An 18,500-nucleotide genomic window follows, 5' to 3' on the forward strand; every position below is an offset into this window, starting at 1 on the left:
TATAACTTTGTTTTAACATTTAATTAGTTGATTTCTGGGGGGGGGATCTGCAAACAGTAGACTCTGACCTTTTTATCTTGCAATTTGAAACCACTACTTTGGCAAGTTATACCAAGACAGGTATAACAGCTCCCAGGGGAGCTGTTCCTGAAACCTTACAAGCTTAATTATTTACCTGGAAAGCTACTTGCAACTTGATATTAGTGCCTATTGTAAGCTGTAAGGCACTGGGCATAGATTTGGATTCCTGTGGCCTTCGTGACCTCTTCCAATGCAGTATAACTCAAATCAGATAGCTTGAGTAATGGGAAGCTATTTCGATGGGGTAGAAATTGTAACAACTCTGTTCTTACCCTGAATTGTTCACATTGTTAACCGTATGCTTTTCTTGGAACATCTTCCACCCCCAAATCTGTTCTGACATGATGCTTCCGATATTCTAAAATAGCATCCTTCAACCTACTGCTCTTCAGGTATGTTAGTGGCAGCTCCCAAAGTAGCATTAAACACTTTTAAAAGCCATTAAGCTAGGGAGAGCTGCTATAACCCAAGAAATAATTTCAATATTTACTGGTTTAATAGCTGATTTACCTAGCACTCTTGTTCATACTGATAGCAATGACTCTATACGTTGCCACACATTTAAATTGCCTTTATTTTTTGCAACTAATTGCAAGACTTTCACACATGAGTGTACATGAGTGCATGCTCATGTTGGTGGGGATAGGAAATGCACCAGGGCAACCTGCAGAATGATTGGTATCAGCCCTGTTTGCTCTCCTGATTAGAATTGGTTCTTAATTATTTAAGGTGGGGACAAAGGGGAAGGGAAGGCACTTTGGGTTTTTTTTCTGTAGGAAAGAAAAGAATGCACACAATCGGAAGCTACAATTATGCCTAAGAAAATTGTGAGAGAAGTGTTTTAAAATGAGCCCTATGACTCAGCCTGTTTGTCGCTTGCTTGAAGTACAAAGATTCCCTTGGGCCTGTGATCAGCCTTAACTGTTAACTTCCTGACAACCATGAAATGCAAACAAGCCCCAACTGTCAAGGACTTGAAGCTGAAGCTGAGTAAATGGTTCCTGCCTGTCTTAAATTGTGCTTCTTTTCTCTTCTTTTTTTCTCTGCTCTCTGAACAGTGCCTATGATAGGAAGCCCCCGACTGGGTTCAAGCCATTAACTCCACCCGCTACCCCAGCTTCACCTGCACTTCAGAGTGGCGCCCTTCCGCCCCCACCTCTGCCCGCCACACCTGTGCAGACTTCTGCACATGTCAGCCCAGCAGGCCCTTTGCAGGGTGCTCCTCTTCCCCCTCCCACCCCTCATCCTCTTCAGGAATCAAGGCAGCAATCCTTTGCTATACCTCGACCACCTCATCAGCCTATCCAGATGCCAAAGATAATACCAGAAAACCAGTACCCAACAGAACACAGGTAAAGGGGGGGATGACTTTCCCTCCCACTTGGATAATGTTTGTCTTGTTCAGAGGCCTTGTGATCTGACAGAAGTATCCTATTTTGTTTGCTAATTCTACTCCCATTTCTTGTGTTCAAAATGGTGTGTGTGTGTGTGTGAGAGAGAGAGAGAGAGAGAGAGAGAGAGAGAGAGAGAGAGAGAGAGAGAGAGAGAGAGAGAGAGATCATCTTCCTCACGTTCTCTTGTCCAGTTTGCCCACAACAATTCCTTGAGACAGGTTTGGCTATGAGAGGGTAAACTGGTTGAAATTACCCAGTGAGATGCTAAGGCTGAGAGTAAAACTGAAACTGATTTGTTAGCGTTGTACTCTTTTGATACATCAGGACTGCTTAAACCCCTGAATTATTGCCAGAAATTGTTTACTGTGGGAATGCACACATTTTAATCTCTGTATTCCCAGATTGTTCAGGAATGTTCACTGTGATTCATTTAAGTTGGGAAACACATCTAAAATGGAATCAATTCAAATTTCAGATCAATGTGTTGTACTTTCTTTTCCTTGTTCAGTACTTGAGGAAGGCAACTATTGTGTTGGACAGTATATATATATAATCTGAGGTTGTTGAAGAGTTAAGTGGCTGACATTCTGAATAGATCATTTTAATCAAGGACCCTTGGTCTTTTTCTTCACTATACACAGTGCATTACATGTAATTTACTACATTTATTACTTTATTTTATTATAACTATCAGAAGAAAATGTGATCTTGACCTTATAAAATATTTACTAGTTAATATTTGAATCTTCCCACTTAAAATATGTAGCATGTTTTTATAGCCTGTCCTTCTGTGAAACTTTCAAGAGGCTTCACCATTTCAGAATGAGAATCAAACAGGTTGAAATAATTTAAAATATTGTTTCTTGTTTGTCAAAACATATTAATACTATAATACTAAAAAGCACAGTGACTACTGTTAGATTTTTCATGTGATTTACGCTATTTTTTTCCACTTGGGTCTGCTTGACAATTTCCGTGATTCAGACTTGGATATTCTTATCCAAATATGAGGCTGTGTTTTCAAAATACCCTACACTAACATGTAATTGAAAGACAAGACATGTTAAAACTTAACAAGATGGGATTACTTCCAGAAAAATGCATTTTCATATTTATGACCAATCTCCATCAAAGTTCCTTAAATAAATTTGATTCCTCTCTATTGCCAGGACCTCAGGTTGCTTTTAAGACTCTCACCCGTATCTCCCAGGCGAGTTCCCAATGACCTTAAAGCTATTCGGCATGATTCCATCTGGAAGTTCCTCTTCCTGCAGAAAGCATACCAGTGCAGTTCTAGAGTTACATTTGAGAAGGTTAGAAGGACACAGATCGGAAGTAGCATAATCTGGGCCTGTCAGCTGCAGTAGGTCATATTTCAAAGCTAAATTAAGGTCATGTGCCTCTGGAGGCTTGGGAAACAAATTGATTGATCACAATCACTTTTCAAGGTGCAAGGATGTGAACGGGTGTGCCAGTTTACTGCTGTAGTCTCTAGGAGTTCAGAACCAAGAGTATTGGGATTTTGGTTGCATATTTGTTTAGTCTCCACTAAGGGTCACCTAGATTCCTCAAAACCAAGATAGCAGTTGCTGAACATATTTTTTGCAAATACGTACATTCTAATGTTACTTTTTTTAATGCCAGCATTTTGCTTTGTGAAGCATCTGGTTATATTTGCAAACAATAAAAATAATTCTTGGTGCATATGAATGCAACTTCTGTGTATCTGATTGATTCCATGAGCATTTTGGATCAGACATAATTTTTGCACCAAGTGACAGCTAAAACATTTAATCCTTCATTTTTGAGGCAGATTAGCAGCTGTTATAAATTGCTATGCAAATTTGGAATGACAGTATATAGACACATGCTTGTTTGTTGAAATGAAATGCATATCATCAAACTTATCATTTCCTATTCCTTTGGCAAAAACAAACTGCTTGTTCCTTTAAACGAAGACATGTTTGCGCAGATGAAGGTCATGCTTGCTACAGATAAGTTAGTTCATTTCTCTTGATTCTGCTCCCTTGCACAGCCTGAAAATTTAGTTGTCTCTCTTGATACTGCTTCTTTGATCCAACTCAGCCGCTTTTCATCAAATATTAACCATCCAGGTTTTGTTTTAAAACAAGATGAGAGGAAAAGTAAATAAATAATTTGAAAATCTAACTATCTTGTATCTTATTATATAGTTTGACTCCGAGATAAGAGGATGTTTTCATGGCAAATCTTATCCATCTTTTCCCTGATTACTGAAAAATATAGTTCCTGGGGCCTTTTCCTTTCACCTTTCTTTCATGGAAAATTGACAATCAAATTCTGGAATATCTTTTGCTGCTTCATATCTACTTTTCCACCTTGTTTTCTTTTGAATATGAATGTATTTGTATAATCATTGAATATTTTTCTGTGTATCACATAAAACAGGTATATACAGTAAAATGGATGACATTAAGCATCAGTTTTACGATTCTGGGGAAGGAAGAAATTTTCTAGACTTTTCAGGAGACGTCCCCCATTTTTCAATCTAGGCCCCTCAGATATAGCCAATGAGCAAAATATAGTGTCCCTTACAACAGGCCTTTTCTGTACTAGTGTACAGCTTTTGTTGTAACTACCCTATATTTTATTGTGCTAATTCATTAAAAGTATTTATATGTACTTTTTATGTGTTCTTGTTTTAAAAACAGACAATTGTTAGGTCAAATTTACAGCTGAGAAAACCAACATAAAAAGATAGGGTTGCCCGCAAAATGGTCCATTTAGCAGCTTTAGTAAAGGCAAAGTTATATGTTCTCCATTTGGTCATGTTACCATTATATCTACACTTTTTCTTTCAGAGACAACAAGCTGCTGTTGTTACATTGCACCAGGTTCTTATTACTAAAAGTGGGCTATGAAGGGCCTCAGCTGAAATTGCATTGTGCACCTATGTTAATCAGCATTTTATTTATTCAGTTTAGATGCTGCTCATTTCACTATCAAACTCTTCCGTGGGTAACTTAAATCAGAAGTGAGACTCTAGTAGGTCTGGATTCTGTTAACCGTAATGATAATTCTTTCTCTCTCTTCATTCTCATCAAGGTTTCAGAGGCAGATGTCTGAACCTTGCCACCCATATCCTCAGCCAGGGCTTTCTGGAGACAACCGCCCTGTCTACCACCGGCAGATGTCAGAGCCTCTTATCCCTCCTCCTGCCCATCCTCCTCAGGGATTCAAGCAAGAGTACCATGACCCACTCTATGATCATGGGGTACCAGGTATTCCAGGCCCCCCAGCTCATGGATTCCAGACTCCAATGGGAATCAAGCAAGAGCCCAGGGACTACTGCATTGATTCAGGTGAGCATTAAAATTGAATTCCTCCAAGTTACATGAAAGAGACTTGTCCTTAATCTGTAGCACACGAAGCAGTCTTTCTATCACTGGTGTTCAGCAGTTGGCTAATGGAGTTTAAAATACATCATGTTGCGCCATTAATATAAGGACTGACCATTTTTCTTCCTCTGATGGACCCACCGCCATTTCCCACCAGCATTTGCATATCTTAAAACTATTTCCATTTTTTCCCATCATTAGAAACATTCTACCAAGATACACAAATTCATGTAGTTTACAGGCATGTAAAATGTTTTTTCCCTGTACACTAACATAGCATAAATTTTATGTTACTTTTCAAGACATCTTGACAATCAAAACAAATCTCTAAATTGTTCCTTTCAGGATTCTCCCACTTTAGATTCATCCCAAATCATTTCATCACTTTTATTCTCAGTGACATTCACTCTGCTGAGGGCTCGTTGTTTAGCCCTCTTCAACCACCTACAGAATTTTTTTTAAAAAAAATTGAAAATTTTCATCTTAGCCATTCCATGGTCTCTCTGGTGACATCTTAAATATTTCTCTATACTGTATAGACAGTATACATTATCTTTCATTTTATCATTAAGCAATCATTTTCATCCTATAATTATAGCTCTACATATTTCTGTGGCACTTTGTAAACTTTTTTTCATTTTGTATAAAATAGCTGCCACATCCTTTTGCCTTACATCCACCTTCTATTTATTCTGTTAGATTACTCTAGCTTTGAATAAATTTCTTTCAGCATTACCTTCTCTTCCTGCAGTTGTTCTTGATTTTATTCTTCTGTCTTTCACTTTCTTTTCTATTTTCCTCAAGATTCACCTTTGACACTACACAAAAATAATGTTCCATCCTGTATTCATCACCATGATATCTTTTACTAATTATTTCCATCTTTCACCATATTCATTTCTTTTATATGCATTCTTTTGTAGCCAAACCTCAGTGTTATCCCAATAATAGAAAAAAGATTTCTAATATAGAAGGCAATATTGTTGCCTGCTTTCCACCAAATGAATGGTACATGCCAGAGCTCCTCAAAGTATAGTGGCTGCTGCTTCTCTCATTCTTGCAAGACAGGGATACCGATAGTCTTGTTTAGTGACTGACTCATTGAGCAACCATTCACAGTTACAATAGTAATGAAAAAGTAACTTTGCAACCAGTTCTTGCATTTATAACTTTTCCATATCTGTAAAGCAAAGGAAAGCTGAAGTAAGATCATAAGCATAGTCTTGATTTCACTTAGTAACCACTTTGCTTAACAACTGAGTTGCCAGCTCCAATTATTGTAGATTCATATTTATAAATAATATAGAGAACTATAGAAAAAACAGTTGTTATCCTAATATACTTGTTCTAGTCAGTGTACCTCCTTCTCCATCTGTTGAATTGGATTTTCCCCCTTCTGTTTTTGGAAAAAAAGAAAAGCTGGTTTTTGTAGCAGCAGTTAACCTAGTTGAAATATAAGATTATATTTTTCTATCTTGTGAAAAGAGGCATTCAACAGATGTAGCAGGATTTAGACTTACTCTGAAAAGCCATTACCAAGAAGGAAAAGGAGACAGGCAATTTTGCACATTTGTGTGCAAAAGATCTTCCATCTTCTGTTTGCCATAGAATATATCTGAACTTTCAGCTGACTTTGGATTGCTCCTAAACACTCACCTTGGGTCAAGGGGATGGGGAAGGAATTCTGGTTAGGTGTTAGTTGCAGCTGTTCCTGATGCAAAGCTGACTACATTGCTACAAATCTCCTTAGGTCTAAAAATACCAGGAATTCTTAGAAGCTAAGTGGAACAGATGGCAGAAGATCTAAAGTTAAAGGATTTTTTTTATCTTCTTTCCCTGCTTCTCATGTTTTGTCAGGTGGAATGCAAAACATGAAGCCTCTGTTTTAAATGTGCAGTTTGAATACCGTTTGCCAATCTATTCTGCAGGTTCATAAATACTTCTTCTAGGGAAGCTGTTGAAAAGGGATGCAGGAGGCTTTGCCCTCTGTGGAAAGACAGCTGCAGTAGGGAGACAGATTGCATTACCACTTCCAGGAATAATATGACACACCTGATTTTCAAGGGGCTGTATTATTTATTGTTCACAGATCCAAGGTATTCCCTATTTAGATATTGATTCATCATGTTTCATTGCAATATCCCAGTAGGTAAATAAGCACAAAGGAAGAAGGTCAAATACTTCTCATCAGAGGTCTAAACTTTTATACTCAGAGAATATGGAAGTATTAGGGGAAAGAATGAAGTCCAGTTTTTAATGCATGCCTCAGATGCATAAAATGCATCTCTAATTAAAAGGATCAGATAAAAGGCAATGGGAAAGATCTCAGCTTGAAAAGGCAATACTGATTAAAGTAAACTAGTATTACAGCAGATGAATCAGTGGTTTGATTCTGCATAAAAACAGCTTCATTTGCTTTTCTTGTTCATGCATGGAAAGTTGAAACATGATTTCACTATTAAATATTCACATCTCTGGTTTGGATTTTTTTACAACTTTGCTTATCTGAAGAGCTTACGGGCATCTGAGGAACGTTAAGTAAAAATTGAGATTATGGGAATTTTATTATCATTGGTGTTGAGAAAATATGAGTTATTAATTACAAGAATTGCTTTCAAACATCTATTTGTGCCATAATGCCACTCAGATATTCTATGTGTTAGCCAAGTGATATAACAAACCAATTAGCCTGATTAGATTATTAATAATTTGAATCTTCATGTACTTCTACAGCTGACAAGTAATATTGGGGTGGGGGGTGGGAATGGAGATACTATGGTAAGAGAAAGATCTTTTCAGAACATGGCTGAATTCAAAACGTATCTGATGCCACAAAGTTTTAAAAAATATTTTAAAAATACAAGTCTAAGGGAAGGTTCATCAGAATTAACATGTACTAATTTGGGCAGGTGGGTTGCCTGATGTAACTTGGAAAGCCAGGCTATCCTACTGTCTCATTCCATTTCTTTGGGTTGGAATTTGGTTGATTCTCATATCTTTCAGAAGTGTTACTTTGTGGTCCTATTCATTCTTATTTGAAATACACCATATAACTTTTTACTGGGCTTTCTTTCAAGTAAATATGCACATCAATATTTTCACAGGAAACTTTTTCTTGGATGAAGGCTATATTAAGAAAAATGCTTAGGAATTGGATAATGAAGTTTAATATTATTTCTCTAACTAGAGTAGAAATGCTTAGATTTATAGTTTTTATATATGCAGCCTTTTTTGCTCAATACTTCACTTGAACAAGAATTGAAGTGTGTATAATTTAGTCTGGAATTCACTTGGACTTCAACATTTTTTTTAGAAGTGCCTAACTGCCAATCAGCATATGCTACAGGAGGGGGATACTTTCCCAACAACCATGATGGTAAGCAGTCACATTGATATACTCACAAAGCACAGTTCAGAGTAATATAGGATAAGGAGTTCTACATAATTATACAAATACTAAGAGAATGGGGAATGTTGCTCACCTCTGGTTATGCGTTGTTACCGGTGGACAAATGTGGACAAATCTTTTAAGGCTTACTCTGAGTAGAGATATTACATGATTTGCTTTCAGTGAAGAAAACTGTTCCTGGTCTTAGGGCAATAGTATTGTTCAAATTAATAAATGATATTTATATGTCATTCTAACTGTAATTCATTTCTGGTGATTTATACACTATTAAAAACAGCACATGACAAATATTTGAATACATAAAATTCCATTTTAGATGGGGGAGGGGGGAGATGCCATGTAAAAGAAGCAACTGCAATTTAGAAAATTTAAAACAAAACATTTTCTTTCTGTAGCATCGCCCACACCATAAGAGACTACATAAGAGGGTCTCTTATGTTGACTTTATTAAAAAATAAAATAAAAGGTGGAGTAGAAAATTTAGAAATAAAGAGAAGTGATGGGTGTGGGGAGAGAAAGAGTGTTGTCTTAGTACTCATAATTGGGCCAGCCATACAGGAAATATGTAGAAGTTACTCCACAGAAATCTGCACATAGTTTTGGAGTGATTCAATTTTAGCTATTTAGATATTTGGCAAGTTTAATGCAATCTGAGTACTTCAAAGGTTACTTCTTTTTAGAACAGCTTAATTGAAGCTGTTTAGGTCAGGTAAATTCAATTAGTAGGAACAGATTTGGGGGAATGTTAAGCCATAAATACGTTTTATAACATTAGTGGGCTTTGCCGAAATGGATTGTATTGTTTGTTTCTCCCAGTCTAAATAGCAGACTGGGGACGGGCAGAATCTATGTAGGTGATGCTCTCTATTTGAAGTACTTTAGCCCCAAGGTTCTGTAAGCTTGCTTGATTTGGAAGTACTTTGGCTTTTCTACACTTTCATTTTGCGACCAACATGTGAATCCAGCTATGTGCAAGCCAACTCTCTGGACAGGAATGCAAAAATAGCAGCTGGCATATTTGCAGATAAATTCAAGGCCTTACCTTTCAGTTTTAGTGAACAGCTGAATATTATTGCTGCCAACAAGCAAAGTGATGCTATCTATCAAACTATTCTTAATGGAAGAGTTTACTCCGTGTTTGTCTGTGTTTGTGGGTGAGAGAGAGAGAGTGCAGAGCAACACCCGTTGAATATGTCTTCTCTTTTTCCAGGGTTCTCCTATGAGAAAGATGCCCAACTGTACTTTGATGACACTTGTGTTGTACCAGAAAGAATGGAAGGTAAAGGCACTCTATGTAGTGGAGAGCTATAGCTGTAGTTGAAAATCAGAATTGGTGTTATTATTTATTAAGATTTGTTAGAGATGCCTAAATCCATTGAATTATAGTAGCTAGTATGCATCCCATTTGTTTTATGAATGTCATATCTACAGATCATGGGTACATTTGCTGAAATGCAGGACACCTTGGTGTTAAAGCTTTTTCTGTTATTTTGATGATGCACCACACAGAAAAAGTGCTGCTAACCAGCTGCATAAAGATTTTCATCTTCAGCCACTAACAGACATCTCACCATAGTATATGCAAAAAAAGGCATTGCCAATCAGCTTTGCCAGGCATACATTTGGCTTTCTGTAGAAATACTGAAATTGTTTTAACTGCCTGAATCTTCAGGAGCTGATGGTGGAGATGCTAGCGTGTTAATTCTAATTGATATGTGTTGTTGCAAACAGGTAAAGTGAAGCAAGAACCCACTGTATATCGGGAAGGGCCTCCTTATCAGAGAAGAGGGTCTCTCCAATTGTGGCAGTTTCTTGTCACCCTCCTGGATGACCCAGCCAATTCTCATTTCATTGCTTGGACTGGAAGGGGCATGGAATTCAAGCTGATTGAGCCAGAAGAGGTAAAAACAAATAAACAAAATCTCTACATCACCATTATGGTTGTAGCCATCATAAGTCAAATATCAGAGGTTGGCCAAGTTGAATCTCAGCCAAGGACATTGCAAAGCCTTTTGCCAATTCTGTTGTATTCCCAACATTTCAGGGGAAGGATGCTATATTTGACTGAAACATAAAAAGTAATTAGATATGGAGATAGTTTCTACATATTGCAGAATTTATGGTTTCTTTCCACATTGCTGCAATACAGAACTTTTGTTAGCATTCCTATAGTATTTCAGAGTGTTTTATTACTGCTAAGGAATACTGTACCTCAATAAGACTGAACCTGCATAAGTAGATTTATCTGTTCTGTTAGCTCAGAAGTATCTTTCAAATGGCCAGTTTCATTATGAATAGTTTCCACAGGAATAGCGGGATGAAAAGTTGCAAATAAGGACATTTCTGTCTTCATGTGACTCTGCTTATTCAGTCTTCTCCAGAATATCTTAAGTCAAATATAGAGGATATGATTTGGTTGCTGCACTGCTTTGAATATTTGCCAATAGAAATTCTCTCTCTTAATTGACTGAATTATCTTTTAGTTTCAGACTTTTCTCTTATCTCACCATTATGATTATATCATTCAATAAACAAAATTGCAGTTGAACCAAGCAAAATGTATATTAATGCATATGGCATTAATTCTGAAATATATCTGCAACCTCTGTATAAGGTATTTGTAATACCACAAGAACACCATTAACCATCATTAATGGTCCCTGGTGGGTTTGGATCTCTGGGAGGTGAAGAAATTACCATCTTGCTCATGGAATAGGACAACTCGCCATGGCTATCTTGCTACAGGACAGTCCACGTGGGATAACTCAATGTGATAAATATTATCTGGCACTGTTTCTTCAACCTTACTTCCATTGACAATAATAGAAATAATGTAAAAGAAACAGTAGCGGACAACATCGCATTGATGATCCCACATGGGTTGTCCCATGGTGAGATAGTCATGCCAGGATAGCCATGATGAAATGGCTGTGGTGAGTTTGCTGTGACAAATTGTCCTGGATCCCCTTGCTCAAACTGTAGTCAGACTTAACTTAAATATTAAATAGCAAAAGGTGGTTAAAACCTGGATTTTAGAAAGTTGCAAATAGATCAAGGGTCCAGATAAATTTGAAATAAGGTTTTGGAATTAATTATAAGAATCTATCCCCAAATGTTTTTTATTTGAATTTTAAAAAAAACCAATAGGATGGGTCTTTGAAGGTTGGGAACAAGAGTAACTAAAGATTACAATTAAAGGAGAAGAACACTTAAATTGTGACTTTCACAGAATGGAGCAAAATATTTTTAACACTGGACATTTTGAAGGCTATTTTTGAACAATGAACCCTATAATACATCATTTGTTGTATTATAGGAGAAGGTGCTAAGTTATTAAAACTGTTTATACTAGTTGTGATGAAGGGAAAAGTTATACAAGGAAAAATTTCCTGACACTTAGAACAATTAATCAGTGGAAGAACCTGCCTCCAGAAGCTGTGAATGCTCCAACACTGGAAGTTTTTAAGAAGACATGGATAGCCATTTGTCTGAAATGGTATAGGGTTGACTTCCGGTTTGCTGCTGCAGCCGCCATGGATTTTTGGAAGGCAAGCTCCATCTTCCACATCTGTTTTCACTTCACTGGGGGACCCTGGAAAGGGTCGAAAGTCACCCTGTAGGGATGACCAGCAAGGAGGGGATTCCCGCTTGATCACAGGAGGGCAGTAGCCCTTTCATTCGATCCCGCGCAGCCCTCCAAACCGGCAGACGAAAGACCAGCCATAGCAATATGGCTCATCACTAGGCTGTAGACAGCCAAAGTCAAACTTACCACTAGGCACCTATAAAGCAGTGCAGATGAGACAGGGTGAGATTTGAACCTCTCTTCAATCCTATTTTTTGCTCCTGTATAAGCTGCCCAAAGTATTTTTCCCCCTGTGGAGAGGGAAGAGAAATTCTAACCCACCCTCTAAAAACAGCAGCGACTGACTATCCAGTGGAGTTTAAAACATTGAAACAATAACATGATTTTAACTGGATTTTTATCTTTCTAAAACTTGAGGACTAAAAGATTTCCTATCCTTATTGAAGATTTGGGTTTTTATTTACAAAAAAAGAAGTAAAATTGGAAAAAGGACTATAAAAATCTTGGATTAAAAAAAATCCTAAACATGTGGGCGACATCTTGTGGCTAAACCTGATATTGCAATCTGTTATTGCCTAGAAGAGACTTGGCTTTTAGCCAAGACTATAGATAAGACTTTTGTAAACTTGGCAGTCAGCTGTGAGAAGCCCAGCTGTGTTCTATACTCAGTGATAAAAATTATTTTCACTCTCTGATTGTAAAGCTTTTAAATCACACCATTAAGAGAACATGGATGAAGATCAGGAACAGATTTTATTTATGTTGAAAGCAATTCATGAAACTATTCTTAAAGCCACTGATGAAATAAGAGGCTACAGAGAAGAACAAGATGTCAGCCTAGATATACAAACCTAAACTTTGATTACAACCAAAGAATTAACTACACAGAATGTAATAGAAGAAGTGGAGCAATCAGATGCTATGACAGAAGATTTAACTGATCAACAAATACAGTTACCGGAAAACTCAGAAAAGGGATTGACAACTTTGAAAATGGAAAAGACTTTCTATATAGGCCAGAAGAAACCTGAGGATCAAGAAGAAGAACAGACCGAAGGGAAAATAAACACTTCAGGACAACTATGCCAAGAAAGAAAAATAGACAATTTGTTAGCCCCTTCAAAAAAATGGTGATTGGATGGCCTTTCTTATTTCAAACTATATATACAATAATAGAGGGAGATCTATATGATGATTTAAAAGCACAGATATGGAAGGCGAGCTGGCAAAGAAAGAAAGCTAGAATAAGTCTGAAGAAAATTGGGGCTTTGATTTATTAGTAAGGATTAAAATAGAATATACTTGATTTGACAAGATATGTACTTTGAATACTAGATTTTGTTATGAACTGAGATAAAGAAAACTTTATTTTAAAATTTGGAAGTATAAATATTAAAAGTTAAATCTGAATATTGATTTGTTTATAAAGATTGAATGTAAAGCTAATTAAGATACATATAAGCTAAAAATATATTGATAAACGTAATAAACATGTTTTCATTTAGTTGATATAATAAAAACTATTAGCTTAAATATGAGATAAATAGACATTAAGAGAAAAAGGAAGTATTTGATGTTGAACGAGAAAATTTGGTTATTAAATTTAAGATGTTTGGAAATTAATAAGAATGTTATACTGTATTATTAATTAGTTGATGCAAGATGGTGAGAAATAGAATATATTCAAATAGGTAAGATGTGTATTCTGAATATTAGACTTTGTGATAAATTGTGATAATGGCAACTGGTTATTTAAAATTTGAAAATTATAAATACTGAATGTTAAAGTTAAACATTAACAGGAAATTAAAAATTGGGGAAAACTAATTAGGACATTGATTGTCTATAAAGACTGAATGTTCAAATAATGATATGTATAAGCCAAAATTATTGATAAATGTAAGAATGTCGTTTTTATTTAATTGATTTAATAAGAATTGTATTAGTTTAGACAGGAGACAGTGAATACTAAAAGGAAAAGAGGAAAAATTTGATGCAGTAGCTTGAAACTTGTACTGAAGATACTTTTGTATTATCGATTGGCCCAGCCGCCACGTTGCTTTTTGAATACTTAAATGTAAAACTAGAAAATCAATAAAACATTTATAAAAAAGTGAAATGGTATAGGATTTCCTGCCTGAGTAGAGGGTTGAACTAGATGACCTCCAAGGTCCCTTCCAACTTGATGATGATGATGATGATGATGATGATTATATCATAATCATCAATTCTTTAGTATATTTTTTCTTTTCTATTTCTCTGAGTTTTCTTCTGCACCTATTTTTTCTTTTTCTTTTTTGTTTGTATTTTTATTGTAATTATACATTTTAATAAAACTACTGTTAAAATGGATAGTATCTAAATTGTCAGAGTCTGGTGCTGGAACATGATTGTGTCAGAATTGCTACAGGAGTGCTTGGATGTGTGTGGCATCTGCAGTGCAAAAAGCTTTTATGTAAACGTGCAAAATTTAGCAAGCATACTTCAGACCTGGAAAATTTAGAGTTTATCTTAAACCTCTAAGCTTAAAAAAGCAGATGTATGCTACAATGTATCTAGATTTATTGACTGTATTTGCCCCTCTGGGATATGAATGAGCAAAAGCAAAGTTTGGGATGGGGGCAGAGAAAGAGATGTGAAATACAAACCAGCTCTCACTTCTCATGTCCCTTTTCTTGTGGCTTTATTTGAAATGTTTCAATAGATAAGGAAATGTATTGTGGGAGATACATGAATTGCTATATACAGAACTGCAATAATGTAGGACATTCAATAAATAAATTCTCCTTTCTCTGATGATAATATGTGTATTTAATTCACTCTTGAATTTTCTTTCATTTTATCTTTGGTCTCATGGAGAAAGATAATCCGACCAGTACATCACATGAACATAATTATCTGTAGAGCTGTTAAGGTCACTGGAAACACTCTATGTATTTGGTTGAGATTGCTTGTTTAGGCTTTTGCAATGCCTCAGGTGAACGTAGGCTGCCTTAGTGTACTTAGTGCTTGGAAATCCTATTAATCTTCTCTGAGTGCTGACTGATTGTCAGTTCCATAAATCCCCTGGGAAACAGCAGGTTGGTTGGCAACCAGATTATGTCATCAGATCCCGCTCACAAAGAGCTGAAATGAGTAATCCCCTTTATATTACTGCTGCACAGTAGTATTAGAATGTTGTTGCAACCCATTAGGTTCTCTGTTCTTCTGTTATGTTTCCTGATCATGTCTGACTAGCTGTGGTTTCAGATGCAGTCAATAAAAGATGTCATGCTAATGGCTTTTTTGGTCAATGCTCTATGACTTGACCAATGATATTGGAATAGTTCTCAGTGACTTTTCAGAAACCACAAGCAAGTTTCAAAAGAGATTGGGGGCTGGGGTGATCACTCTCATGTCAGATATTTTCTAAGAACTAGTGCTTTCTCTCAAAATAATTTCGAATATGTTAGTATTATTGGCAGTGCTATTTTTTTCTGTTTAAAAACTTGGTACCAAAGATCCAATTAGAAACATGTATTGAGAAGATCAGAAGACAGACTAGATAAAAAATTCATGCAGGGATGGAGGCAAGAGGAGGGCAAGACAACTTTCCATATTACCACATAAAAACATCCAGTTTTTGTGTTGGCTGAAAACGAGAACAACCAAAATATTTTGGATTAGGTCTGCTGAACCACAGACGACAGGTCTTAGTTCAGCAGAATTTCCAAGATACAATCTGTTCATTTCAGGTTCTAAACAAAATACATTTTTCATTTGACACCCATCCCTATGTTTAACCCTTTTCAGTGATATTCTTAGAACTGGCAAACTCTGAACAGCTTCATAATTGCATTTTTCACCTTTTTAGGTAGCTCGTCGATGGGGAATTCAGAAAAATCGACCAGCTATGAACTATGACAAGCTCAGTCGTTCTCTTCGTTATTACTATGAAAAAGGCATCATGCAAAAGGTAAAGAAGTCTTATCCACACTGTCAGAACAGTGTGGTTACATGGAAATAGTTTTTGACATAAATGTGGGCTTTTTTTAGGATTAGCTTTCCTCCTATTCTGTTTGTCTGACTGAATGAACTCTGCCAGCATACTGTTCCTTGGTGTCATTCCAAACAAGCAGCTTACATTTATTTGGGAGGAAAGGATAGAAGGAAGTTAAGCAAGGCTGGCTACTTTGCACCTCTGTCGTTCTTTATCTGTATTCTAACAGGATCTTCCTTTCCTTTCCAGGTGGCCGGAGAGCGGTATGTCTATAAGTTTGTTTGTGATCCTGATGCCCTTTTTTCCATGGCCTTCCCTGACAATCAACGCCCATTTTTAAAAGCTGAACCGGACTGCCATGTGAATGAAGACGACACCTTACCTCTGACACATTTTGAAGATAATTCCGCATACCTCCTTGACCTGGACCGATGCAGCAGCCTCCCATATGCTGAGGCCTTTGCTTACTGACTTGCTCAGCAAGTGACATTGGAGGCTTCAGCTCCAACAAATAAGGGCAAATTACTTTTATAAAGAATTTCTGTTCATAAAACTGCTCCTTGCAGATATTACCAGAAGAAGATAAATTACTTTGAGGCCCTCTATCCTTCAAAACTGACTATAACATGACTAGTGAATAGGATATCCAATTCTTGATTCCTTGGCTGCAGTCATGAAAAACATTAGGCAGGTGGCACTGGGGGAGCAAGGGGGAAAGGCCATGGCTTCTGGGTCCTGCTGCTAGGAACATGCGTGATGTACATGTTTGCAGGACTCCCAAGGGACTATGTGTGATTAGCAAATTGTCAAGGAAAAATGCTATGTAACAATCATTTTTTTCGTACTCCACCTTGTATAAGGGAAAGGGCTCTAATTTGCAGAGAAAATGAGCCAGTGCTACGAAAGGCTTTTTGGAAGAGGTGGTGGCTTAGTGTGGAATGGCTGGCTTGTCTGAGCTAAGTCGGCAGCTTCCCCCTAGGTTCTCAGCGCAAAACTCTTCAATCTGAGAAAAAACCTTTTCTTCTAATAGTCTTTCTCCTTTTCTTTTGTGGTCATTATTATTGATCTCAGAAAGGCAGTCCAAAGGACAGCACTTAAGATACACAGATTTTTTTGAATCTAGCAGGCCACCCTCTCTGTTGAAAGGCTGCATGTGAATGGCTTGCTTTTAGAGTCAGGAAAGGGGGCTTAGCCACAAAACTGCCAAGGTTAAGGGGCAACTTTTGAATCCAAATGTTTGGTGGTTCGGCTTTTTTCCCCCCTAATCAAAGGCAGTTCCTTGCTTCTGGCCGCATTTATACTAAAGGTGCTGCAGCTTGGGAGGAAGTAGCTGAAATGCATGCCCTGCCCTATGCAGCTTTGTCGTCTGCCTCTGCACTAGATGCTGCCCCGAACCATTTACACAGCTTGCTCTGCATTCAAAATGTGTTCCTTCTCAACAACAAAGGAGAGTTGCTTGGCTTTTTATCTGTTAGAGAACAGCATGTCTGCCGTACAAGGCAACTCCAGTTACTGAACTTTCCCAAAATAGCAATTTTGATCCTTGGTAGCATTTACCTCGCTACTGCTGGCTGGCAGCTGCTGAACTATTTTTCCCCAATTGTTGCTGAACTTTGCAAGTAAGAGAGATGAAGCATGTGTACACAGATGTATTTTTCACTTAAGTTGTGTTACGCTTTCAGATATTTGTTGCCGAATGGCGATTTTAAGAAATAATAAAACTTTTTTTGTAAAAATTTAGAGAATGGGGAGAAAGTCAGTTACTCAGTGTATGTGTGTACAGTATACATACATACATGTATGTATATATTTATAAAACCTCTCTGGATCTTTCAGAAATCCCCCCTCTGCTCTTTCCTATGAGCCTTGCTGGCATGTACCAGTAATGTGCTTGGCCTAATATGCATCTCAGCTCCATGTTTCATTGTAAATGCTGTATAGGATTCATTTTTCTGCTTTGATAACTTGGGGGTTTTTTGACTAACTTCCTTTTTTAAAAAACTCTTTATAAACGACTCAGCAACTCTCCCCAGAATGTATCAGGTGGCCTGTCACAAAGCACAGGGTGGCAAGCAGCAAACTGCTGCAGTCCCCCATTCTGCCCCAGGGCTGAACCAAACCAATGGGATTAACTGTGTTATTTTTGTTTGTCAATTTCTTTAATTTGGTTTGGGAGCACCTAGTACAAAAAGAGTTAATCTGAGGATTGATGTGAAATGTTTATTGCCTGAGCAGGGCTTATATATCTCCTGCAAAGCTGCATTATGTTCTGTACTGTGTACAATAAAGGACTTTTGCTTTCTGTTCAGGCAGTGCTAGCATTGTTTCTTGTGCTTTGTGTTTCAAGCACTGTCATGTAAATATGGGCTGATCTGCTCCTTCAGCCCCCCCCCTCCACCTTCCCTTACTATCTTTGTGATTGGGCTTCTTGACTACTTTGATTTGCCCTGCGGTCTGTCAAGCCAGCAAGTCATTTTTCTTCATCATTGTGTGACTTTGCTGATTTAAGTAACTCCCAAGGACAATCAATATCACAGCCACAGAACTTTGCAATTCTCCCAGAACACTTATCCCGTGGCATCTCATTCATCACTAACCCTCAGCATCTCCTATCTTATTTTACAGATTCCTTTCCATGCATGCCAAAATATGTTATGATTGGAATATATTTTTA

At 37.2% G+C, this 18,500-nt stretch overlaps 1 protein-coding gene across 1 annotated transcript in view; it reads left to right on the forward strand.

The window, feature by feature from the left end:
- ETV5 (ETS variant transcription factor 5) overlaps positions 1-18,134 on the forward strand; it is a 36,214-nt gene extending 18,080 nt beyond the window's left edge. Inside the window, exons 7-13 of the mRNA XM_081328382.1 lie at positions 1,140-1,433; positions 4,560-4,816; positions 8,166-8,228; positions 9,472-9,540; positions 9,993-10,162; positions 15,701-15,802; positions 16,076-18,134. Of these exons, the coding sequence (XP_081184508.1) occupies positions 1,140-1,433; positions 4,560-4,816; positions 8,166-8,228; positions 9,472-9,540; positions 9,993-10,162; positions 15,701-15,802; positions 16,076-16,297 (1,177 nt within the window). The 3' untranslated portion in view covers positions 16,298-18,134. The remainder of the gene's footprint in view (positions 1-1,139; positions 1,434-4,559; positions 4,817-8,165; positions 8,229-9,471; positions 9,541-9,992; positions 10,163-15,700; positions 15,803-16,075) is intronic.
- Positions 18,135-18,500: the final 366 nt, after the last annotated feature.

The sequence above is a fragment of the Vipera berus genome, assembly GCF_964194415.1.
Source record: "Vipera berus genome assembly, chromosome: 5".
Classification (NCBI taxonomy): Eukaryota; Metazoa; Chordata; class Lepidosauria; order Squamata; family Viperidae; genus Vipera; species Vipera berus.